The sequence below is a fragment of the Exophiala viscosa genome (assembly GCF_022695815.1).
Source record: "Exophiala viscosa unplaced genomic scaffold EDD37scaffold_1, whole genome shotgun sequence".
Classification (NCBI taxonomy): Eukaryota; Fungi; Ascomycota; class Eurotiomycetes; order Chaetothyriales; family Herpotrichiellaceae; genus Exophiala; species Exophiala viscosa.
Genome location: NW_026944353.1, coordinates 844,788 through 868,792, shown reverse-complemented (window position 1 = coordinate 868,792; position 24,005 = coordinate 844,788). Strand labels below are relative to the sequence as shown.

Below are 24,005 nucleotides of genomic sequence, written 5' to 3'. Positions count from 1 at the left end.
AAAGAGAAACATCTGAATCATATCAAAGGATTCAGCCCCGAAGCTTAAGACCTGCCGCGGCAAGCAAGATGATTGGCTGATACATGGTATCAATAGGCTCCCATCAGTCTGAATATCAGACAAGTTTGTCTCCAGTTCCGACGCAGAGTACATCAAAGCAGCAACTGGGGGCAACCTTGAACGCCTGGAAAGTCGTTGGCAATGATCCCAACAACGGCGTCATCCTGAACTCCAACACGTTCACGTTCACCGCAGTGGAAGCCTTGACCGCAAAGCACTAGATGATACTGATAGGAATGCTGGCCTTCCAAGTGTCATTGCTCTAAGGTACGGCCTAATGTACAGAAAACTCCAGAAAGCTAATAAGCAGTTATATTACAATGTACTTGACAAGTCCCAAGAATCAGACAGTGCCACTTTTGCTAGAAACCAGCTTCAAGGACAACGCAGTAACTCATCCTGATGCACCATGCCCATCAACCACCAGTCATCAACTCATCAATCCTCCTTGGACCTGGCAGCCGCCGCACCCGCAACAGGCCCCGACCCAACCTCCTTCTCGTAGTCTCTTTGAACGACATCCAACTCAAAGTCAGCCTCGCCCACCAATTTCTTCGCATCGGCCAACAAATCCGCCAAATCCTCCGCCAACATAGTCGTGGACACCTGCATCACAGCGAAGGCCGAGTAGCCCGGCTCACAAACGTGTCTGGTGTTCAGGATATCCGCATCTACCGAAGTCAACATTTCGCCTAGGCGATACCGTTCCGGAGCCCTCAAGTACGGAGGTAATGGCTTCCCAGTGCCGATCGCACCAGAAAGTATAGCGAGCATCGACGTGACGTGGTGAGAGGTGACTTCTAGCGATGCGACAACATTCTTGAAGTCCTGAAGCCATGTGTTCGCGTCTCCCTCCACGTGCGCATCATCAGGTAACTCTTTGAATGTCTTGGTAACGTACGCGATCATGCCCGTGAAGCGGAGCATGCTATGATCTCTTGTCAGCATAGCACCTTGACTTGTTGAGCGAAACTCACTTCTGCGTATGATTGAGCAACCTCTCGTACAATTCCTTGGGAAACCGACCACCAAAGGTAGGCTCCCACTTGATGAAATGCAGATGATTCTTCATCGCTTGGATCAAGATCAGTTCTTTGGCGAAGAGCTTGACGCGGACCTTCTCCACCCGTCGAATGGGACTGTGCTTGTCCTGGACGTCCCCCTCCAGGCCCTTCAACCGAAGTGCTACCGACTTGTGCGTGAGACTGTAGTAATGGCCAAGCAAGTACAAAGTATTGCCCAAGTCCCTTCGCATCTCGCTTCTGGCAGTCGTTACCGACGGGAAGTACGTCAGAAGACAAGCCACGCCGACACCACCAAGCACACATGCCAATCTGTACGGCGCCAACTCGTAGATTGGATGAAAGACCTGCCCGTTTGATTCCGAGATTGCCAGTCCGACCTGTTTGACTTGGAGTTCATACCCTACGATCAGGCAGACGGTGATCATTCCAATCATTGGTATGACAGGGTCATCTGGCTTCGTGATCAGAAGATAGTGGTAGAGGAACATGGTGACGCCGAAGAAAACAATGACTCCAGCAGTATCGCCGTTGACGATGTACCAGTCGATGTACGAGAAGACCATGGCCAGAAAGGTGCCGAACACCCTCATAGATTGGCCGTACATACCTGAGCCAGCGGTCTGGGTCATACTGATTGCAACCACGAGCGCTCCCCATATAAGGCGCTGTTGGATGTAGAAGTGTTGCGAGTTTCTGAGGTAGGCTGTCACTGCGATGAACATGGTGCCCGTGGCCACTTTGAAGCCGAACCATGATTCCTTGGAGCCGAAGATCTTGGGGATAATCCGGAAGTAGTCGGTAAATTTCTCCCACCAGCTCTCAGGAGGTAGATGCTCGGGATCTCTTTCCACTCCTAGAGCGTCGCCTAGGTAGACGGTCGGAGTGCCACTGCGGTAGCTGTATGACTGGTAGTCCAGATTGCTGTCTTCTCGCGTGACCAGTGACGCAGCCCAGTTTCTCAGAACTTTCCACGTGGGCACAATAAGGCGCTTGTGCTTCATTGTCCCGTCTTCGATTTTCGAATCTGCAAACCGGACAAGATCAAGAATGGCTTGGGCGGTCTTTATGAAGGAAAACTCGAACTGCCCTATTCGTCAGCATCTTCCTCCTAGTGACAGACAGCTTACTCACATCGAGAACAAGATATAGCTGGGAGCGCTGGCGCTGAAAACCCATTTGTCCTGAAGAATGTTTGGTGAGGCTCTCCAATCCATTAATCTGGCACCATTGTCTCAAGGGTGCTTCCCGTGCCTTCAAAAAGTCGTCAATGGACTTTTCCAAGTATCTGGCAAACCCTTTCCCATCCGGACACTCGGCTGCCCGTGCTTCGAATTCGGCCTTGGTGCTAAACATCGGCTTCCGAGTGAACTGTAGAGTGAGAAATGCGTAGTCAAGACCTTCAACCATTGCAGCCATCAAGGTCAGCAAGGGCTGCCTCAATTGTCCAAATAGCCAGGTCCATGATTCTTTCTCGTCCGCAGGCTCGCCAAGAGCTGAAGCAACACCCTTGGGCAATTCCATGGCTGACCATCCTCCCATCTTCTCGACACGATTACTGGCTTGAATGATGGTCTCGACACCACCTAATGGAACCAGAATATTTCGCAGCATGTTTGTCACACATTCATAGTCTCCTGCTCTCAGTTTACTGTAGGCAAACTCCCGTTTGACATAGCGGAGCTCCGACTGGATCTTGACCTGACACTCGGTGGCTGCTGCAATGGCTTTCCTCCACATACTCGCTTCCGGCCATGCTGAGTTCGCGTCTTCAGAAAGGTTGCTGTCACTCTCGCTCCCAACAACGCGAACGTGATTGCCACCAGTCTCACGAGAGGGGAGTGAATGAATAAGCTGGGCTTGTGCGTCCAGGACCGACTTAAGGTAATGCAGATATTCGTTCAAGATAAGACCAACCAGATCTCGTGATGTGACCGGTAGTACTATGAAATGCACGGCAGTTGCAATGCCGAAACCGACAAAGAAAGTGTCAAGTAGGCGCCTAGCTGCACGTTCAAAAACTTAGCCTTCACATTTTGTAGTCTTGGGGGAAGATGCGTCTTACTCAGAGTGTACGCTTGTTCCATCGTAGGGAAGACGCAGCCGTACGTTGCAGTGATGTTGAGAAAAATTGAGAAGACGATCAGGGGCAGGAAGTATTGAGGCCTGTATGCACGGAAGCTGGAGTCATTTCGTCAACAAGTGTACAATGCAGAATTTGGGTTGTTGTTGAAACATACGTGTTGAACGCCCACAGCCAGAAAAAGAACCAGACTGCCAAACATGCGCTGGCTGCCGCATTGTATGGGACTACCTCGGCGCCAGGGACAGGGCCACTGCTTTGTTGTTCGGCCGATAAATGGGTCGTGTTCTCTCGAGCCTTTATCGCAGTCCACATGAAGAGAAGTGAAATAGCAGCAGCAAAACATGTCAGAAACTGGAGCCCCGATCAGCTGCAGGCCAGCATGACTGGGCGATGAATACAGACACAAGTGACGAAGAGACCCTGGAGAAACCTGGCTCGGGGCATGATCGGTACGACGAATATTGACATAATAGGGCTGTAGACCGTCAGAAGAGCTTCAACTCGTTCTAGGTGCAAATGAAGTCAAGAAGACTGACATGAGATATCCGATGGTAGAGTAGTGATTTGCGACACGGTCGCTCTGATATCTGCCCATCAGTGAGTCGATGATCCAATGGAGACGTGTAGGATCGTGCATACATTGCAAGACCGATCGTAGGAGCGACAGCACCCCTGGTCAACGTCGTCAGCATATGTACAGTACGGGAACCATGATATGCGAAGCAGTCAATGGATAGGTTTGGGAGTGATACCCTCCATATGCGCTGAAGGGTGTAAAGAGAACATACTTGGCCATTAAAAAGATGGTCGGGAGGTTCAACTTCAACCCAAGTCTGTCCATGATTCGCTTGAGCCTCGAGGGTCGCTTTGATTCTGCCATTATGTCGCCTGATACTCGAACAGCTAGTCCTCGTTGGCCAGTAAGGTGTGTTCGTCAAGCTGTAAACTGCTTTAACCAAAGCGTGGACAGCCTGGGACTTGGAGCGTGGGCCACTATAAGACAGCCAGGACACGGAGAGTAAGCCTGGATAAGAGATACCAGCAGAACTGAAGGGTTTCCAAGTCCTCAATACCGCGAGTCCAGAACTGAACCTTCAAAGTGAGCATCAGGTTAGGAGCGCAGGAAGAAAGAGTAGTCAAGGAGCACAGCAGAAACATTATCGGAAGGTTAGCTTGAATCCATACGAAATCAGACGGTCAACACCAAGCCTACCCCGTATAATGATAGATGCGTCTGTCTCAGGTAAGCCATGCGCTAAGCATAGTGCACGTACTGAATTCGGCAAAGGCCGGACAGGCTTGCCCACAAGAAAAGTGTTCATGCCAATAATGTCGTCTCGCTTCCAGTCCACAGTGGTATGATTTCTTCAAAGTCAATGGTCCATTCGCCGGGGGGTCGATCACATAAGGATGAGAAGGGAAAAAGGGCGTCCACTGATTGAACAGTAAGCAGTTCCACCTAACCAATCCGGGCATAGCCCCTGATGAGTCACCCACGAAAGACGAACAGTCCTCAATAATCCGCCTTGACATTCATGTCAGAATAAGTAACATTATGCACACCTTCCCACTTCTTCATTGGTATCATATCTTCGGACCAAGCGTCGAGATAGGCGGCCATAACCTCGTCCTGTTGATCGGTACCTATCTACCAGGTACATGGGACCCGTACGATTTTAACCCTTTAGCGATGGCGTGCACCCGTTGGACAACAATGCGAATTCCTAGACGATGTTACAGCTTATTTTTCCGCCATCGAGGTGCACCGTTCGCCCGTGTCGATGACAACGACATATCTGCTTCGATTTTCAGCTCATCTCATCCCTTGTTTTTCCCGCTTTCTAGATATCTCGTTATGCTGGGTGCGCTACAACGATATATCGATGACATTATTTCGAATGGTCTTGGTGCCACTTCTCGATCAGCCGTTCTGCGCGATGTATGGCTTTCTCTGCCTCCTTTTTCTTCCGGTACTGCTCACGACTCTGGACAGTCTGCTTCTTGACCGAGTATTGGTCGAAATGCTTTGCACTTTCGATTGGCACCACTTCCCGGTCTGCGGCCTCGTTTCTTGGGTCCACCAAGGGAACAGAAGCCATAAGGGAGATATTAGGATTGAAGTAAAGTGAAGTGAAGTGAAGTGAGGTGAAAATGAAATCTTGAAACCAAGTGAATACAGATCGACATTTTCACTTCTCCTTCGTCCATATCCCGTACCTGGATTGTCTTCATCTCTTAATGAGCACAGCTTCCCTATACACCATCTCACTTGCCCTTTAGCTCGGATCAATCGGTAAGCATCTCCCAGTCCCTTACTTGATGTGCAGCCTTGTCTTGTCGCACCGCAGATCCGCTCACCTGCACTCTTTCCTTGCATTTTTGGAGTATCTCGCTTTGAGCCACAGCCACTGACAGCTTTTCAGATCTCCTCATCGTCATGGCTCGGACACAGGCGACTGCTAAGAGCACCGGTAGCAGGCGAATCAAGCTCGCAACCAGCAAAGCTCCAACATCAGCAAGCAAAACGAAGGCGAGGATGCCAGCCAAGATCAAGAGGACCAAGAAGTCAAGCGGACGTGACTACAAGCCGGGCGGTTCGTCTCTGCTTGTTACAATACGTGTTGCAATTCTGACATACTGCTTTAGCTGCCGCACTGAGAGAAATCATGCGTTACCAAAAGAGTGCAGAACTGCTGATAGACAGGAACGCATTTGGCCGACTTGCCCAGGAGATCCTTCAAGACCGGAAGCCCGACTTCCGTTTCCAAGCATCCGCCGTAGGAGTCATACAGGAGTTCGCTGAGGCATTTCTTGTTGGGCTTTTTGAAGGTAGGTCTCACCTTATCGTCTGAACTGCTATCACTGACCCAGTATAAGACACGAACCTGTGTGCCATCCGTACCAAACCGGTCACCATCCGTACCAAACCGGTCACCATCCAGGCAAGAGATATGCAGTTGGCCGTACGTCTTCGGGCAGAGAAGGAATGAGATTGGAGAGTGACAATGCAGTAGAGTTGCTGATTTTGCCCCATTTGTGGCTTCCCACCCCAAGAAAGCATGGGTCTCGGCAATACAGGCCAACAGAAATGAAATGGGGGAGCACAGTGGAAGACGAGCAGGCAATACATGGACCGGGAAGCTGAAGATGGGAATATGTATTCACTGGGTATTATGAGGAAATCGCCCAAGGACAGGTAGCTTCCGTGCCCAAAGAGGTCGGAAAAGTCATACTGCACAACATTTTCTTTCCGCAATGCGGACAAGGCGTTTGCTGGGCCCATCATCACCCAGCAATCTTCCCTCTGGCAGTCTGACACCAGTTGTTCCAGTCCGTAAAGAACCCTGGTAAGACGCGGCACTTTTGATCGGTCAATTGTCTCAGCCTCGTTGCCGCGTAAATCTCAATGATTGATCCGATGTTTGCCGGCTCATATTCAACGAGTGTCTTGACGAGGAGGATGCTCGTATGACTGGTGGCAGTGGAGTGTATACTCGATGACTCCATACATGCTTCGTCATGGACGGATTGCAGGATAGAAATGGCCTCTTGAACTTCGGAATCTGTACTCAGCGTTGGCACGTTGGATCCTTTGCAGCGACTCCAGTATTGTTGAAGTGTGTTGAACCCGCGATCTCCAAGCTGCTTCGTCTGGGTTGTTCTGATGAGCCCGAGTAATGGCAGGATCAGATGAACACACAAGCCATTCTGTTGTTGATGCTTCAAGTACGATTCCATAAGGTCGAGAACACGATTTTTGAAGTTGACGACGTTCTCCTTTGCGTCTTTCGCTTCTTTCTTCTTGTTCTTCGAAGACTGCTCATTGCGGCCACGGAATACTTCTGCAAGTTTGGAGTCCAATTCCATCATCTCATCATCGTCCATATCAGCGTCTGACGACGATTCGGACCCGTCATCTGCTGCTTCGACATCATTCTGATCCAGACGCCGAGTGCCTAGAGCAGATGCAAGTGCAGCATCGAACGCGGCAAGCTCCTCGTCTTCATCTGCGGAACCTTCCTCGTCACTCGAGGCGTCTGCAGAGTCCTCGTCTGAGTCTTCTGATGATGATGCCGACTTTGCCTCTTCCGAGTTCGATGCATCGGCGGATATCGATTCAACTTCCACAGCAGAGTCCAAAGACTCCTCGTCCTGGTTGGTGCTCGCATCATCACCATCTTGCATGTCAACATCCTCTGCCTGAAACATTTCCTGCTGACCCTGCGCATTTTCCTTCGTGGCCAATATGCGGCTCAGAGACTCTAAGCCATTGCGAGTCACGTGAGGTGCAAAAGCGTCGAATATCTGAACTGTGATTCTCTTCAGAAATTTCGAAGGCCTTGATGCGAAGCTCAGGATGATCTCCATCATGGCATCGGCAGGGTCGGCCCCCTCCTCATTGGCCACCTTCTTCTCCTTACTCTCAGTCCAGCGCGCTTGAGAATCGAGCAGGTCCTGCAATATCTCGACAGCATCGTGTTCGCCTGTGTATATCTGGAACAACACCAGGCAATACAGCAGACATAGGCCGTCAGTAAAAGTTGGAAAAGGCGCCTCTGCCGATTCACCGGCCGTATCGCTGCTCGCTTTCCCTGGTCCTGACTTTACAGATGATGTTTCAGTCGTGGCGTCGAAGGAAATTGAGAGGCTCTTCAAACGCTGCCACGCTTGTCGCACCAAGTCGCTCACATCTTCCTCGAACAAGGTGGACGTAAGTTTGTGCTGCTTTTCCATTGAGTGTAGTTCAAGCACTGTATCCCGCAAAATGCTGCACCCAGCTGGCCCTAGTCTTAGCGCTTGTTGGAGTCCCAAGGTCAATCGTTCCTTCATGAACTCTCGGCCGTCACTCATCAACTTGGGCGCGAAGTGTGTTTTGGCAGCCTTGAGCGATTCCGAATGCGCAGAGATACAAGCGTCCCGAGTCCATACCTTCATGATGGAGCGGGCAGTCGTTGCCGTTTCACCCTTTCCCGAAGCTTCACTGTGCTCCGCATTCCGGAGAGAGGTTGTGACCACTTTATATTGAAGGTTGAGTAGCGCTTTTTGACGAGTAAGTAGCTGCTTGTCGTCCTCTTCTGGAATAGTCTCGGCTGCAAGAGACATCAAAGTCGAGGCGATGACCATCAATACGCCTTCGTCATCGACGTCTGTCAAGCTTTGCATAGTTTTCGATTTTGTGATTAGATCAAAGTCACCATAAGAGACACTTTGAAGGAGTGCCCTGATGCATGCACGTGTGAAACCTTGAAAAGGCGCATCTGCGTCGGTAGCCGCCAAACGAGTGTGGAAGGTCTGGGAGACCTTTACAGCATGCCTCTGTAAATGCCGTTCTGAGCTTTTCAGCGAGTTGGAGAGACAGGAAGTAGCTTGTGGTGTAAATGTGCTCTGCAACAACTCTCCTGGGGCCACCTCTAGAACCTTCTTCCACAGCGCGAACCCCCAAGCTTTGCGTTCCGTGCTACTAGTAGGTGAGAAAAGGCTTTCTAGAAGTCTGTTAGTGACGAGTGCGATCAAAAGGCAAAGCGCACTCACCATCCACCACCTTTTTCCAGAATATGTCGAAGGTTATTCTCTCGTTCTTTTTGGTTCCGTTGGTGGCATTCTTGTTGCCGTCCACAGGAGGGGAAGACTCTCGAATTAGTTCGCCCAAAACAACATCCCAGGCGAAATGCAGACTGGCTGACCATCGAGCAGAACCCTGGGCTTCAGAGTCCGAATCAGCTTCGGGCTGAGTCCGTGCATCCTTGAGGATATCTGCGAGAAGAACAACGTCCTTCTTGGCTAGAGGATCACCATGCTTCCAGGTTGACTTGGGCAGCTTGGCATGAGGAAAGACTCTCACGGTCGTCAACCAGATGGCCACGCCTTCCGGTGTCCGGATCAGTTTATTGGCGGAGAGTGTCTCGATAGCATCAACAGCGAATGCTTGTGCAGTCTCGCCGGAACTCGAAGCGATGCAAGTTGCTAGCAGCCAGCCACACTCTTGTCGGAGCCATGGTTTCCTGATTGCCAACGCACAGAGTATTTCGAGCATACGTAGCCACTGATCTCGCTGAGGCTTTTGAAAGAGCATGCCAGATTTGAGAACTGCGTCAGCAGCGAACACCCGTCCAAAGTAGTGATCACGCTCATCCTGGCGCGAAGTGCCACCTTCCGGCACAGTCTGGGACTCGAGGATGTCAACAATAGCAGAGGCAGACAGTTCTTCCCCAATGGTCGGTTCCGATGATAGTTGTGAGAGTAGTTCCGTGAGGGCAACCGAGAATCCGAGACGGGCAGCCTTGCGACCACTACATAGCCCGCGAAAGAGACGAGTCAGGATCGTCCTGGTCTGTTCATCGCTGGTGACGCCTGGTTTGAATATTTTCGACACCAGGGTATGGGCTGCTTTCAGGCGGGTAGGTTCATCCTCATCCGCCAGATGCTCATACACCTGTATAAGTTCGACATCGACTTCTCTCTTCCGCTTCTTCGACATTTTGACAATTGGTTGGAACGGAGAATCTGCACTGATTACTTTGATGTGAAACTTGCATGGAACTTTTTTTCGATGCCAAGAGATGAGAAGCGGGGTGCAGCTGCCTTCAGAAACGGGTACAAGCCCCGAATTAGAAAGCGCAGCAATCAGGTGCTGAACAGGGAAAGTTCCAGACTTCGCAGACGCCAGAAGATCGTCAAAGCAACATTGAACATATTGTCTTCACTTCTTCTCATCGCCTACTCGATCCTACAACCTCGACTACAACAGCAATACCTGATCGCCTCCGTTAAACACCTACACACCTCGAAACTCGTAGTTCTACCAGCGCACGCGACTGCTTACCTCGTTTCTACCCTGCTTGAACCCCACCATCGTCGCAATGCAGGCCCTTCCCGAGTCACGTCAACAGACGTTTGAAGAGATCTATGGCGCGCCCGAGAACTTCCTTGAAATTGAGGTATGTTTACGCTCCGGCCGAGCTCGAATACCTCCAGCTCCACAGCTGGGCTCTCCGCGCTGGTATTTTTCTCGATTCGAAGGGCTCGGCTAAACAGCAGCACAGGTGAAGAACCCACAAACACATGGCTCCTCGCCTCGGAACATGTATACCTCATACGAGATTCACACACGCACGAACATACCCGCCTTCAAGCTGCGCCACTCCGTTGTGCGCCGCCGCTATTCAGACTTCGAGTATTTCCGAGATATCCTGGAACGAGAGAGCGCAAGAGTTACCATACCTCCACTACCAGGGAAAGTGTTCACCAATCGGTTCTCCGACGATGTGATTGAACACAGAAGGGAAGGTCTGCAACGATTCCTCCAGATTGTGGTAGGCCACCCGCTTCTACAAACAGGCAGCAAAGTGCTCGGGCCATTTATACAAGGTAAGATCTCAAAGCAGACTCATTGAACGCTATCATGTGTTGACAGCGTACGCAGACCCCAATTGGGACCGCAATGCGTGGTAAAGAAAGCGAAGACGAGCTTGTCGACAATTTTCGCGATCGACACCTTGGAAGAGATGTGCCACGACAAGACACGAATTAACGAGCAGCAGCATCCTGGTGGACGACACGCATAATAACGTCTTTCCTTTCATCCACGGCCATTGCCTTGCCAAAATGTCTGAGCGTATTGTACCGCGGACGCACGATCCGGGCGATGAGAGCCGAGGATCAGGCGAAGAGGATTTCTGGATTCATTATACGAGCTGCCTCGGATCGCGGCAAGACCATATCGATTCTGACTGAACTTTGGGGTTTGCGACCGCATGGAACGACGAACGCAATTGAGTCAAATGCGGGCAAAGAGACAGAACGAGAATTCTTTTCCATCACATTGCTTCAGCATACGCCACCAGGATGCGAAAAAGCATGCAATTACAACAGAGGGTATCACTAAAAGCTTCGATAACATATAAGAAAGCGCCACAACCCTTGAGCAAGGGGCCTCAACACCAGCTCCTTCCACGGACGCCGTTCCCATCTGGTCTGATCTGTCAATGATAACCCACTTCTATCTCATCGATGTCCCGAAGATGCAAAGTACGCCCGTAGATCCGACATGCATTGTTAAATCCATGTTGCTTTTCAGATTCCAACGTCATCCCAATCGTGAACCGGAGCAAGAGTGTTATTGCCCCAGTCCATGTCGTCCACGTCCAGCGTGAAACTTGGCAGTGTTACGCCAGGTTGATCCTTCTGTCTGTCCCTTTCCCTGTCTTTGTCGTGCTTGTCCCTGTCCCTGGCGTCGTCGCGATCACTGTCATGGTGGAGCAGCATCGTCATGGTTGGACGGTGGCTGTACCCATCAGCACCTCGATCAGGAGTAGGCGTGCTTGTATTTGACTGTGCGGACGCCTCTCCTGCCAGAACGGCACGAGTGTCAGGAAGTTTGACGGGCGTTACAGCAGCGGCAGTGTCGACTGAAGGAGCCCCAGATGGAGAGACACGGCGCTTCCCTGCCTTTTTGACTTCGGATTTCAGGGGCGCAGTTTCAGCATGTCTGTACCCATCCGGGAATTTATTGCGGATTCTGTCGCGGAGGTCGGTCGCACGGCGATGCCGAAGGTCAAGTTCAGGGTCATCGTGGATGGCTGTCCATTGAAAGCCATGCTTCGCCACGCCTTTGAGCAAATTTGTGTCCTCGTAATCGGTCCAAGCACGACGTCTGCGTCGCTGCTTCTGGCTCAGACCTTGCTCGGTGGGCGACGTTGGTGCCGGAGCATTTTCAGACGACGTGGTGTGCTGTGAAACTTCGACGAGCTCGCTTGTCGCTTTCGACTCGGCATCAGGCGGGCTGCCATTTGGTGAGGAACCACCGAGTCTCGTTACATGGTTGTTGTCTGTACAGACTTTGTAGCGATACCCACATACTCTGTAGCGATCTTTGAGGTCGACTGAACTTCGATCGGGTAGATGAAACGAGGGATCGTCTAGTATTTGCTTCCATTTGCCTACACCGTACTTCTTCACGCCAGCGATCAGTTCCCTAGTCTCTTCGTCGGTCCATTTCCGCCGTTGTCTCCGGACCTGCTTTTTCTCGTCCCATGCTGTTGCAGATGTGTTGATCTCCGTATCGGCATGAATTTCTCCTCCTGGGCGAGCTAAATGCGAGTCAGCGTCAGCCTTTCGTGTCGCCGGCTCTGGTGCGGGAGCGATATGAGGGAGGGTTGTTGATGGTGTCCTTGTATTGCTCTCGGCAGTGAGAATGTCCTTGACGTGGATCTTGGAAGTTGTGCCAGTCCGTGAGATGGTAGGGCGTGATTCGACATCGATGGATGGTAGCAGGGCTGCCGAGGGAGGCGGCTCATGTAAGCCCGTGACCATCGCCGGCAAAAGCGGTGCTGGTCTGTTTGGCCGCTCATCTTTCTGAGCGGGTCGAGGTAATCTTCTGATCAAGTCCAAAGATATGTGATCCGCTTCGACATCGAGTCTAGAACGTCTTTGTCCCTGTGAATATTCCAGCGATGTGGGGGCCTGAACAGGAGACTTTTCGACCACAGACAGGCTTATGAATGAAGGCAGATGAGTCGGAGCGAATTCTGGACCATTGTTGGCATCAAGCAGCTCACTGATGGCCAAGTGCGGCTTCTTTGCTTCTCGAGCCAGTAGAACATCGTTTGGTGTGATCTTGGGACCCCGTTTCCTCTCATTATGGTCTTCACCAGGCTTCTTGCTCTTGCTACTTCGACTGTTGTTAAGGATGTTATCTGTCAGAGGTTCGAGAGGTGATGGGACATTTGCGTGACGTGTTGGGGCAGGGTTGCGCAACGGGGCAATTTGAAAGTTGGTCAAAGCAGGCAGATCTGTTATCTGGAACTGGGGATCATCAAGGAGGCCAGGTAACGGCTCCGTGATACCGTTCATGGTGGTCGTGGACACTCATTGCCAACAATGTTGGGCAATAGCGCAGAGATGGAGGTTGTAGCAATTGACGCTGAAGTAGGTAGGTGATATCATGAGGAGAGCAAGCGCCCCAGCGTGCAAGTGCAAGATGGAGCGAGTGGAAGGCCACGATATGACCTCTCGTGATGGTCGGTCCTCGAGGAAAGATTGTCAGTATCATTAAATGGCTCGCAGGTGATATTCGTCGAATGCCCCTCAGATTATAACTTAAAACCTATGGAGGCCTCTAAGTTAAGGGCGATCAGGGAAAAGGTTTATTCTCCAACCACTCTTCGACCTAATCTACCTACCTAACCTCTCTGTATCAAAGTCTACGCATTGCGCACATGGCTTGATCCGTATAATTTACAATTGGCCACTGGACGGCATCAATGGTTTCAGTAGCCATGCACGACTCTTGATCTTGGGACGTCTTGCCGCGATTGTGCCAGATCATCCCAGCAACTACAGTGGACCGCGTTGTAAAGGCCACGTCCAGCAAAGACTAATGAAGAACGAACCGGACATTGACGTAAAATAGCATGCGTCCTGATGCTGCTATCTGATCTCGAGTCTTGACCAGTATCAGTGCAAGAGGTTGCAACGTCAAGAGTGAGACCTTGCCATTAGGTTCATTGTTGATTGATGGGCGGCGGACGAGTGGCATGCTTGATGGTTAAACCGAATCCCAGAGAAAGTGGTATATCAAGTAGCGAGCATGTTTGCCACATGACATGATTTTCTCAGAAGATATAGACAGCGGCTGCATGGCTTCAATTTAGTAGATGCATGTTGTAGTTCACGGCCTTTTGAATGTCCAGGAGATATACGACGAGGGTATATTGGGGATCCGCAGGCATACTAGGTACCCAGATACATTATATGAGGATGACAGGCTCCCAAGGTCAAACAATGCCAGCTTCTCTGAGAATCAGCTTGCCGTCCTTGGGTGGCTTTCATCAGGCCGTCCTCTACGAGAGAAAAGCAAGAAGTACGTAGCCCTCGACAAGGCTGTAACTCCAAGAACCCCACCACGATGCTCAAACAGAAAAACCTTGCTGTGTGTCATAAGCCTCACTAGCCTGTGGTAGCTCTTGCATGCACGTCCTCGCATCAGTGGACTTGTTACTGCATTCTCTTTCTCATCGTTGGCATAAGTTACTTGACTGCCTTTCCAGGCTACAGCGAATTGTCGTTAAACCTCGTGGAATCGTTCTCGCAGTCATCCTAAGTCGCAATTCAGACGACATGAGATCGCCCAAGCCCGGGGCGTTACACCTCACTCTGTGATAATTATGCAGCTGCAGAAGAGCGGCAACTTAACGCGCGTCGTCAGTGATGTGATATGCGAAGAAGAACGCCGTCAGGTCCATGGACGCCAATCGACAACTGCAAAAAGGCCTGACAAGGAAGTCAGATGCAGCTTTCAGGGGCATTTTGGGTCAGCAGCCAGTACGATCCCCGCAAAACGGGAAGTATAGGTAAAATAGCAGGGCACAGACGCGCTTTTTCTTCAGCGAGTCGCGTGCGTGAATGTCAAAGTCCGATGTGTCGATGCTTTGCGAACGGTGGAACCCGGTTGGTCAGGCCAGTGTTTCAGACTTCTGTCACCTCCAACAGGACCAAAAGTCTCCAAGCCAGGGATCCTGGACCTGGCAAGGCACAACCCGACTCCTCTGTGCAGAGATTTTGTGGAAAGCTGAAGCCTATGATGATTGAAAATTCTTCGCCGAAATCTCAAAATCAGGACGATGGCTGAAATTGAACATCATGGGCAACAGACAGAGAATGTTTCATGCGCACGGGTAGTCGTTTGATACCAGCGGAATGCTAGATAGCCATAGGTCGCCCTGCCAGTACCTAGGTAGAGAACCAGACCGACTAGACAGTATCCCGGTCGCCCTCCCTGGGTATGTGTCTCTCCGGCAAGTTTTGCAACTCATCTGCTGCAAATGGCGGAAGCAAGGAATAATGACCCAGATGGAGGTGATAGGTGTGAGCGGCAGTCCCTTGCTCGAGGTGTCTGCGACGCTGCCGCCCTTATGAAGTGCTTACACAGTAAGCTTGGCAGGAACCGTCACTATTATACCTAGGTAAAGACGAAGAGCATGCATGGATGAAGCAAGTAACATCAGGCTGGCTCTTGTGCTGGGTAGATGATACTATTGGAAGTTATGAAACGCTGCAGAGAAGCCCAAATAGAAATGCTTACCTAGGTATGGAGGCTCCCGTCACCCCTGTCTCGATTTCCATCGTCCAACGCGCTGCTCTCCCGAGAACTCTTTCTCCACGCTCCATCATACACTAAATAAACCGCCCGCTGCTCTAGCTGTACGTGACGGATGGGATCATACCGTACTCGATTCAACCTGCACCTTTCACCCCTAACCCAAACCCAACCCATTCTTCACCTTCTCTCTAATCCTTTTGCAATTCCATACTCATACTTGCTCTCCTAATGTCAAATCAGCCCTGGGGTGCTGTTTCAATTCTCGGTCTCTCTTGTGTTATTATTCCAGGTCAACGACTCTTCACACCGATCATGTCCATCGCCCACTAAAGTAATATCTTGTCCCTACCACCGTCGTCATTCCTACTCACCGAAACTCGAACACTTGCGGACGGACGACCACAACTCCTTCCTAGTACCTTTCATGCAGCGAGAATAAATCTCTTGCACACTTCGAAAGTCCTAGGACTGAGCGACTGGCCGGAGCCCCCTAGCAAACCCTATAACAACGGCGGAACCGACATTGATCGAACGATCTTTGAACCTGTCCCTCGCACGACTTTAATACAGTTTCTGTTCTTGCAAGAGGAGGGAATCGAGCTTCAATTGCATACTTTCAAGGACAGCAAGCCTAGCTTTTCATGAGAAGCTTCTTGGGCATAATCCTACGACACCCTCTCACACGAAAGCTCACCTTACTCGACAGTCACCGAATATGGCGCCTACACGGCCAGAAGGCCAGCTCAATATCAACCTGTCTGGACTGGGCACAATCACTGAACCCTCTTCCATTCCCACCACAAAGTCTCCGTTTGGAGCTACCAAGTCATCGTCTGCCCTGACGGGCTTGTCAAGTGCAAGGGTCGGAGCTGGCTCCCCTCTGCACGAACAAGGCTCAAGACTATTTCCCAAGCGCACTCGAGAACTGCAGTCGCAGAACACCTTGACCTCGAACATCTGGGGCCCACCCACAAGCGGGACTTCTACGCCTCTATTTGAGATACCGGAGTCTCCCTCGCAAGATGGCTTTCCAGATCTCGTTCCCTTGACTGAGACTGGAATCAACAGTCCTGCCAGAAGAGGTCGAGCTGGCACACTGCCGTCGAGAATTTCCCCAGTCGGCACAATCAACGGTGTTAACGTGCTGACTTCAAAGACGTCCCGCCCAACTCCAACTACAAGTCCATTCCGGCCCAGTTCTACCTCTGCGGCCGAGTCAGCATTCTATTCGACATCTTCAACCACCCCTAACTCTGGGAATGCCGCTCTACTGTCCAGGCTTCGCGCAGGTAGCATGCCCCAGCGTGCAAGCCTACTAGGCTCCTCCACGGGCTTTGGACAGAATGCCTTCGGGGGTTCGAGTTGGGGCAATAGGTCTCGTGCTGCCACTCTGACAAGTATCAGTTCCGCCGAGGACCCTACGTCCCCCAACCTTTCTGGTTTCAAGGACGGAATGTCAGATTCTGGCGTACGGACACTCGACTATCTTGGTCTAGCTGAAACTCCGCAACAAGCAAGACTATCCGATCTGCGTCCTGGCAATGATGATTCTCATGGTCAGGAGCCCAGTCTATCTGACGTCCTCACGAACCTTGGTATTCGCAACTCGAGCCGATTTAGGTCTTTTTCCGTCAACACAGAGCCCAAATTCGGGGCAGAAAATCAAGATCCGGCCTATCAAATGTTCTCTAGTGGCACGTTGACGCCAACAGCGGCAGCGGCTCTGGAGGCAGAGTATGAACGTGTTCAAGAGAAGGTCCGGCTGCACAACCAGGCCGTTCAGGCTTTCGCCGTGAATGCAACTGCTGCTCGGCCACGCGCTCGAACTGCCGGTCTAGTCGAGACACCACAACGCTCTTCCCTTCGTAATTTGGTTCAGGCCACCCCGGATTCCATGGATTTCAACTTCGACATGCAAGGTGGCAACAGTATTGACGAGCCCTCCTTCGCTGAAGCACTGCATAATCTCAACATTGGTGATAATGCTCACCTGGGATTCGAAGGAATGGACGATCCTGATAACCAGGTCTCGCGATCTCTGTGGATAGGGTCTATCCCAAATTCGACTACGATGTCATCCTTGGATGCCATATTCAGTCGCTACGGCCACATCGAGTCCACCAGAGTCCTCACTCATAAAAATTGTGGGTTTGTCAATTTCGAGACTGTCGAACATGCCGTCCGCGCTCGGCAGCTTCTCAATGGCAAAGAGATATTCCCAGGTGCGGGGCCCGTTAGGATCGGGTTTGCTAAAGCTCCGAGTGCCTCCGTCTCTTTGACTCCTATCGACAATGTCACACCTCCCCCAGGCGTCAATGGACATCAAGATCCGTTTGCCTCTTTCCAGCCAAAGGATGGCAATGCGAGCCCCAATGATCCGGCGAATGGACAACAAGGCCTGAACATGCCGGAAAGTCTCGCGGATCTACAGTCTGACATCCTACAAATTGTGGCTGATTTTGGTGGCCAACAGGCCGATCTGTCCATCATTTCCACAAGCATTGACAATTCGATCAATTATCAACAACTGGAGAATGAAATTCCTCCTATTCCCGAGCCATCTGCTACCAGGATGTACGACGCACCCAGATTACGAGATATCAGGAAACGAATAGACAACGGAGCTTGTGGTCTGCAAGAAATCGAGCAGACTGCCATTGATATGTTGCCAGAGATCGCCGAACTTTCCTCCGATTATCTCGGAAATACCGTGGTCCAAAAACTTTTCGAGTTCTGTTCAGAACAGACCAAGGAAGAGATGCTGAGTTGCATCTCGCCTCATCTTGCTGAGATTGGGGTCCACAAGAACGGCACGTGGGCTGCTCAGAAGATCATCGAAGTTTGCAAGACTGAGAATCAGACACGCATGATCATCAATGCTTTGCGCCCGTACACTGTTCCTCTGTTCCTCGATCAGTATGGAAATTATGTCCTGCAATGTTGCCTTAGGTTTGGGCCACCTTACAATGACTTTATCTTCGAAACCATGCTCAGCCAGCTGTGGGAAATTGCACAAGGTCGATTTGGTGCTCGGGCCATGAGAGCGTGTCTGGAGGCTCATCATGCTACCAAGAACCAACAGCGGATGATGGCTGCCGCTATTGCCCTGCACAGTGTTCAGCTCGCACAGAATGCCAACGGCGCACTGTTGTTGACTTGGCTTCTCGATACTTGCACATTCCCAAGACGGCGTTCTGTTCTCGCTCCAAGACTCGTGCCTCATCTTGTCCAGCTTTGCACTCACAAGGTTGCTTATCTGACTGTGCTCAAAGTCATCAACCAGCGCAATGAGCCCGAAGCTAGGGATGTGGTGTTGAAAGCTCTGTTTTTCAGTCCCGAGGATAGAGTACTTGAGCAGATCCTTTGCGATCAGACATCAGGGGTTACGTTGATCTTCAAGATCTTGACCACGCCATTCCTTGACGATAATATGCGGCCCGACGTTGTACACAATGTCTCCAAAGTCCTCACCAAAATCAAGGCTCAACCTAACCAAGGCTACAAGAGGATAATGGATGAAGTAGGCATGTCATCCCGACCTGGTCCGCCTCAAGCACAAACGTATTCTTCTCACGCGCATCCCATCAATGACCGTGGACACCAGATGTCCCAGCCTGTTAATGGAATACAACAGCAAGGCTATCAACGCTCGTACAACACCAACTTTGTGCCCAATGTCAACACGAACACTTATGAGAACGGCATGAGCCCTATGCGAAGTGGCTCGGCTGATTCGTTCGGTTACGCTTCTTACAATCCCAACAGCTTCCAACCACAGCAGTCATACCCTCAAGTACCCTATCATCAAATGGCGCAACCACAATTTCAAAACTATGGTACAACACAAAGAGCCAACAACGGCTTCATGAATAATGGATATGCGGGTTATGCAACTCCTCCTTCGTCTGTCGACCCTTTCCGCACCATGCCGAACCCATCAGCATCGCCTATCTCTTTTACTACGCAGATGAGCCCTGTCATTGGCTCTGGAGGGTTTGCGCCTCAAAATTACCCTCAAACTATGCCCAACAACATGTACAACTATTCGCCGCAACAGCAACAGCAATATTTCTTTACGCCACCAATGCAGAATGGCCATCCTGGTGGACGTGGCCGAAGAGTAAGCAGGACCTGATCATCGTTCTGGTTCGGTACTAATGCGTGCACAGAGAGTCATTTCTTGAGTCCATCTACATGGTACAACTATAAGTCGACTGTGCGCGGCTGAATTGATGGTCTTTATGTGCTCTGGCATTTCAGCACGAGATCGATCACCACATTTTGCTTGCCATGGGGTCGATGCTGCCATCTCAACGTTTTATGTCAAACATGTGGCTGGTAGTTGCATGAAGTGCCAAAGTTGATCTTGGACTGGGGTGTATATGATTTCGGGAGAAAATCGGGAAATGGCATATATGGGCGTTGAACCCCTAAATCCTGAGTAGTAACGGCCTTCTTTCAAAAATGTCTTGATACTCATATTCAAAGAGGTAATGCAGACAGCTAGACGGGACAAACCTGGGAAAGGGGCATTGGCGCAACATGTAGCATTGAACGAGCCAGGCCTTGACCGTCCAATACAATAAGAATCACGTCGATGAGCAAGAAGTGGGAATCTTTCCTTTCGCTTTGGTCCTCCTCGTCGGTAGCATGATGGCACGGCGCCTGTGCTCGTGGCGCATATCTCATCCTTCCTTCGCATCCTTGTCTCTATACTTGTTCAGCAACATTTTTGATAGGCCACGTGCTGGACGCAACATCATGATATGGACTTGACCTGCGCCATCGCTCGCCTGATGATCCTCAGAATGAACGAACAACCCCCAAACCCTGATCTCAAAAGAAGACACGCCTCCCGACTGCAGATATCATGCTGCATTCCATAGCTGTCCTCAGAATGTGAAGTTTGCAGAATGCAATTGCGAACTAATGACAGCATCAACATCACTTATCAATTTGCCATAAGGATTCAACAGTCTCTTGACACCGAGCTGGCCTTTAGAGAAAGTGGTACCGTCTGAGCGCCGAGGCCTCCTCAAAGTCCAATAAATATTGTACCTTCTTGTCACACCGGAGTCCTTCCCTCATAATAGTATAACGTTAGCTGTCAAATGGGAAAAGGCCTTGAGCTTCAGCGTATGTCCAACTGGCCCGCTATCAAGGCACCCGCTATTGTGAACCTGCTGAATTTTGAACTTATATCGTCGACCTGCCCCCTCTTAGACGGAGCCCCTTTTTCTGGAGACGGGTTCGACACCTCAATAATACCATCTTCGCCGGGGTTCGTTAACATGATCTATTACTCCTGTGCTGGAAAGTGATGTGTCGGCAGCGTCTCCCAAGTCCAGCTGCTGAAGGTTGTAGCACACCATTCGCGTGTGATAATGCTCTGGTCCCAGTGATTTTTGGAAGCCTTCGAGCAGCGCCTGCGTTGCCTTGCTCAGCGTTTAAGAGTCCCAGATTGTTGAGCACCCCTGAAACGAAGTAATGATGTCTCCCCTGAGCTACAGTGATCCCAGTCAAAGCTTGTTCGTAGAGTGCTTCGGCTTTTTCCAATTTACCCTGCTCACAGTAGAGATTGGCCAAATTGTTGAATGCGTCAAGGGGGTCGATGTGGTTTGCTCCCAATGTACGTCTGAGCCCAGAAACTGTATCGTGGTACACACTCTCGGCTCTGGATAGCTCTCCCCGTAGACAGAATATAGTTCCAATGTTCATGAGAATCACCAGTGGCGACCGGAGGTTCAAGCCGAGCTCCTTCTCCTGGCCGACTAGTGCTCGTTTATACATCTTCTCCGCTTCGTCCAGCCTCCCTTGGTCACGATACACATCACCGAGGTTCTTGACGGAATCGAGCGTAGACTTATGTACCAACCCCAGTGACTTCTCCCCCGCGGCTAGCGCTCGTGGGTTCATCGTTTCCGCCTCGCCTAGCTTACCTTGAGCAAGATATATCACACCAAGACTGACGACCGAACTGAGTGTCAATCGGTGGTCTGGTCCCAACAAATTCTCCCTTCCAGCCAGCGCTCGTAAGCACATCGTCTCCGCCTCTTTCAACTTACCTAGATCACTATAAAGCATACTGAGGTTATGGACGACGAAAATCGTCGATTCGTGGTCCACTCCTAGTACCTTCTCCAGCCCGACCAGCGCTCGTATGTACATCGTCTCTGCCTTGCCCAGCTTACCTTGATGAGTATAAAGAATCCCAAGACTATGGACGACGTCGAGCGTCGACGCGTGAGCCACCCCAAGTCCCTTCTCGTAATGCTCCAGTGCCCACGAGTATATTTGCTCAGCTGCGTCGTACTGCACGCGCTGCAAAAGAAGGTGTCCTAAATTCACCATCCTGTTCAATCGACTCTTGATGAACCGCTGTTGGAATGCCGCGGCACGAAATCGCGGGTGCACCAGCCGCTTGGCGTGCCCAGTGAACCGTAGATATCGGATCGAGGACAGATCGTCCCAGTGGGCATTGTCAGTGTGGTGTGTAACGCAGTCAAACGCCAGCCAGTATTGCGTCGTGCCGATCTTATAGTTCAACGCATTCAGCGTCCAGTCGTGTACGCACGGGTGTAGACTATACGACCCGGTCTGATGACACGTCTCCACGAGGCAGTAACGGGTGAGTGTCTGCATCGCATCCTCAAACATGAACACGTCGCCTTCGACTTCGGCGAACCATGCAGGTCGGGTTCCTGCTCGCCCGCAGTGTAAGAGTTCGAACCAGATGTCTCGATGGTCGAGATACGCCAGGAATCGCAACAACTTCGCTGCTCTCGGGTTCTGTTGCTCGATGTGCATGAATGATAGATACCACGTGCTGTAGAGCGTACGAGAAGGGTAGTCGGGCAACTCCTCCATCGCATCACTGATAGTCCACCGCTCTTCGTATCGTCGTAAATACTGACCAAAGCTGATCGCAGACTGACTCAGAAATGCTCCAGCCGTAGCCAGTGCTAGCGGGTGGCCGTCCAGCCTCTGAGCAAGTCGTGGAGCATCTGGGTCTGCCAATGATTAGACACCAACGTGCAGCATTTAGTAGGTATCTCCCACCTGATCCCACGTTCTCGCGTTCTGACCGACGAGCCAAGATACGAAGGCTGTCGTCCTCTTTGCTTAATGATCGCACCCGGACCTTGTCCCCAAGGACGCGATCCGGTTGTCGCGTGGTGATAATGACTGAGCCATGTGCCACAGATGGGAGATATTTGCACACCGAGTACTGTTCTGGATCGTCGTAGTTGTCGAAAATCAGTAGCCATCGAGTATTCTGGTCCTCCGAGAGCCAGTTGGAGAGGTAGGATGACATTCGCTCATCGTCAAAGTCGCCAATCGTGCTGGGAGGTAATGCTCGGTGGGCCACGTTGCGTAACCTCGTCTTGAGGCTCAGTTCAGAAGTGGCATCGAGCCAGAAGATAGACGTATAGCTTGTACGATGTCGTTTGGCATAGCTAACCGCGAGTTGAGTCTTGCCAATCCCACCCATGCCGCCGAGGACGAGCAGCTTTCGGCTTGCGCCGAGAACGTCTGACAGAGGTTGCAAGATTGATTCCATCTGTTGGATCTCGGCCTGTCGACCACAAAAGAGATCGTCGCCCATATCAGGGGCATCGTAGAGATTGAGACCACGGTTATGTTCTAATCATCCTTTAGTATTTCTGTACAAAGCAGGGAGTCAAACATCGTGTCGTCAAAATTCTGCATCCATCCGGCAAACCGGTTCCAGAACAAGTGGGACCATTGGGCAGGGAGCAAATCTCCTCATAAGCTGGAATTCCAGAGCATATTGACCATGGGAACCCGGGATTCAATCTAACATCACCACGCCTTTGGAATAGACGGCCTTCTTGATGTGTAGGGTGATTTATCCGACGTTGTAGATGAAGAATTCCGCGGAGACATCAAGTAGGTAGTACCATCTAAGTCCGACGGGCTCCCAAGGTCAGACTGTGTCACTTTTTCTGATAACGGGCATGCCGGGCATCGAACACAACGGGCTCAAGGAGATAGTTTACAGGACTTACTCGTCGCCTCAGTGGCATGTTTCACGTTGGTCACCTCTGCTGTCTTGACAATTAAAGCAGGCAAGAGTACCATTGGATACTGGACATCAGCCGAGCATCTCGCTACACTGCACGTGACCGCATCCAGAAACGGTAGCTGTACGCTCTTACCTTCGACAAGCCGTGCCTTACCTGCCCTCGGCAAGGACTTACAGATAGGATTGAGGTTGGACCAGACAGGTTTGCGTCAGAGAACGCCCTGGAGACAATCCCATAGGAACAAGAAGAGGGGAGCAGCGGTGTAATTTCACTGGGGGCATACTGTTCTCTCTCTCTTGGTGTCGTGAAAGTGTCACAGAGAGGAATGCACTAGGCAACCGTGCCGTAGAAATACTCTGTCAGAGAGGCAGGCTGACTTTTCTTTTGTAAGCTTCCCATCTGCACACCGTGCTTCTGGTTTTAGTCCTTCTCCAGGGTTTTGAGCTGCCTTTCCTTCAGCGAACGCCGACGCAGCTGGGAGCTAGCACATTCATAGTGGGAAAGAGAAAAAAAAGCAGCAAGGGAATAGCGCTATGCCAGAAGGCAGGTCTTCAAGGTGAACAGTGTCTCGCAGCTCTTGACAGCTATGTCGGCATTGTCACTCGCAGTAAAGAGGTCGCCAGCGAGTGGGAGCAAAGAAGGCAGGGCTCCTTACGGCCAACGAACGCTGCCACTTGACAGATAGGTCA

The 24,005-nt window shown here is 51.0% G+C and overlaps 7 protein-coding genes across 7 annotated transcripts; 3 read left to right on the top strand and 4 right to left on the bottom strand.

Moving 5' to 3' along the window:
- Nucleotides 1-282: 282 nt before the first annotated feature.
- EDD37DRAFT_660741 (uncharacterized protein) lies at nucleotides 283-4,048 on the bottom strand (the record flags this gene model as incomplete). Its single annotated transcript, XM_062819118.1, has 9 exons — nucleotides 283-988; nucleotides 1,038-2,167; nucleotides 2,217-3,088; nucleotides 3,148-3,263; nucleotides 3,323-3,519; nucleotides 3,571-3,643; nucleotides 3,705-3,755; nucleotides 3,808-3,840; nucleotides 3,921-4,048. 9 exons carry the CDS (start codon nucleotides 4,046-4,048, stop codon nucleotides 499-501), a joined length of 3,090 nt encoding a protein of 1,029 aa, XP_062674556.1. The 3' UTR covers nucleotides 283-498.
- A 1,276-nt stretch (nucleotides 4,049-5,324) lies between these two features.
- Nucleotides 5,325-6,306, top strand: EDD37DRAFT_16259 (histone 3). The gene is made up of 4 exons (XM_062809759.1): nucleotides 5,325-5,461; nucleotides 5,592-5,762; nucleotides 5,815-5,997; nucleotides 6,046-6,306. The coding sequence occupies exons 2-4, from the start codon at nucleotides 5,606-5,608 to the stop codon at nucleotides 6,156-6,158; spliced, it is 453 nt and encodes a 150-aa protein (XP_062674555.1). The 5' UTR covers nucleotides 5,325-5,461; nucleotides 5,592-5,605; the 3' UTR covers nucleotides 6,159-6,306.
- Nucleotides 6,000-9,789, bottom strand: EDD37DRAFT_16183 (DNA polymerase phi subunit). Its single transcript, XM_062809744.1, has 2 exons — nucleotides 8,701-9,789; nucleotides 6,000-8,651 (listed from the first exon to the last, which is right to left on the bottom strand). Exons 1-2 carry the CDS (start codon nucleotides 9,644-9,646, stop codon nucleotides 6,454-6,456), a joined length of 3,144 nt encoding a protein of 1,047 aa, XP_062674554.1. The 5' UTR covers nucleotides 9,647-9,789; the 3' UTR covers nucleotides 6,000-6,453.
- Nucleotides 9,790-10,028: 239 nt separating this feature from the next.
- Nucleotides 10,029-10,620, top strand: EDD37DRAFT_655141 (Phox domain-containing protein; the record flags this gene model as incomplete). The annotated part of the gene is made up of 3 exons (XM_062818742.1): nucleotides 10,029-10,106; nucleotides 10,212-10,536; nucleotides 10,592-10,620. The coding sequence occupies 3 exons, from the start codon at nucleotides 10,029-10,031 to the stop codon at nucleotides 10,618-10,620; spliced, it is 432 nt and encodes a 143-aa protein (XP_062674553.1).
- A 527-nt stretch (nucleotides 10,621-11,147) lies between these two features.
- On the bottom strand, nucleotides 11,148-13,256 carry EDD37DRAFT_16180 (uncharacterized protein). The gene has a single exon (XM_062809743.1). The coding sequence runs from the start codon at nucleotides 13,018-13,020 to the stop codon at nucleotides 11,242-11,244; it is 1,779 nt and encodes a 592-aa protein (XP_062674552.1). The 5' UTR covers nucleotides 13,021-13,256; the 3' UTR covers nucleotides 11,148-11,241.
- Nucleotides 13,257-15,713: 2,457 nt separating this feature from the next.
- Nucleotides 15,714-19,495, top strand: EDD37DRAFT_16043 (uncharacterized protein). Its single transcript, XM_062809731.1, has one exon. It carries the CDS (start codon nucleotides 15,984-15,986, stop codon nucleotides 19,401-19,403), a length of 3,420 nt encoding a protein of 1,139 aa, XP_062674551.1. The 5' UTR covers nucleotides 15,714-15,983; the 3' UTR covers nucleotides 19,404-19,495.
- Nucleotides 19,496-20,554: 1,059 nt separating this feature from the next.
- EDD37DRAFT_603584 (P-loop containing nucleoside triphosphate hydrolase protein) lies at nucleotides 20,555-22,874 on the bottom strand (the record flags this gene model as incomplete). Its single annotated transcript, XM_062814664.1, has 2 exons — nucleotides 20,555-22,278; nucleotides 22,328-22,874. 2 exons carry the CDS (start codon nucleotides 22,872-22,874, stop codon nucleotides 20,555-20,557), a joined length of 2,271 nt encoding a protein of 756 aa, XP_062674550.1.
- Nucleotides 22,875-24,005: the final 1,131 nt, after the last annotated feature.

Bases quoted from the DNA above. Each gene is read 5' to 3' on its own strand.
- EDD37DRAFT_16259 (XM_062809759.1), top strand. From the start codon at position 5,606: ATGGCTCGGACACAGGCGACTGCTAAGAGCACCGGTAGCAGGCGAATC. The intron at 5,763-5,814 runs GTTCGTCTCTGC...ATACTGCTTTAG, and splicing joins ACGTGACTACAAGCCGGGCG to CTGCCGCACTGAGAGAAATC. The intron at 5,998-6,045 runs GTAGGTCTCACC...ACCCAGTATAAG, and splicing joins TCTTGTTGGGCTTTTTGAAG to ACACGAACCTGTGTGCCATC.
- EDD37DRAFT_16183 (XM_062809744.1), bottom strand. From the start codon at position 9,646: ATGTCGAAGAAGCGGAAGAGAGAAGTCGATGTCGAACTTATACAGGTG. The intron at 8,652-8,700 runs GTGAGTGCGCTT...ACAGACTTCTAG, and splicing joins CTGGAAAAAGGTGGTGGATG to AAAGCCTTTTCTCACCTACT.
- EDD37DRAFT_16180 (XM_062809743.1), bottom strand. From the start codon at position 13,020: ATGAACGGTATCACGGAGCCGTTACCTGGCCTCCTTGATGATCCCCAG.
- EDD37DRAFT_16043 (XM_062809731.1), top strand. From the start codon at position 15,984: ATGGCGCCTACACGGCCAGAAGGCCAGCTCAATATCAACCTGTCTGGA.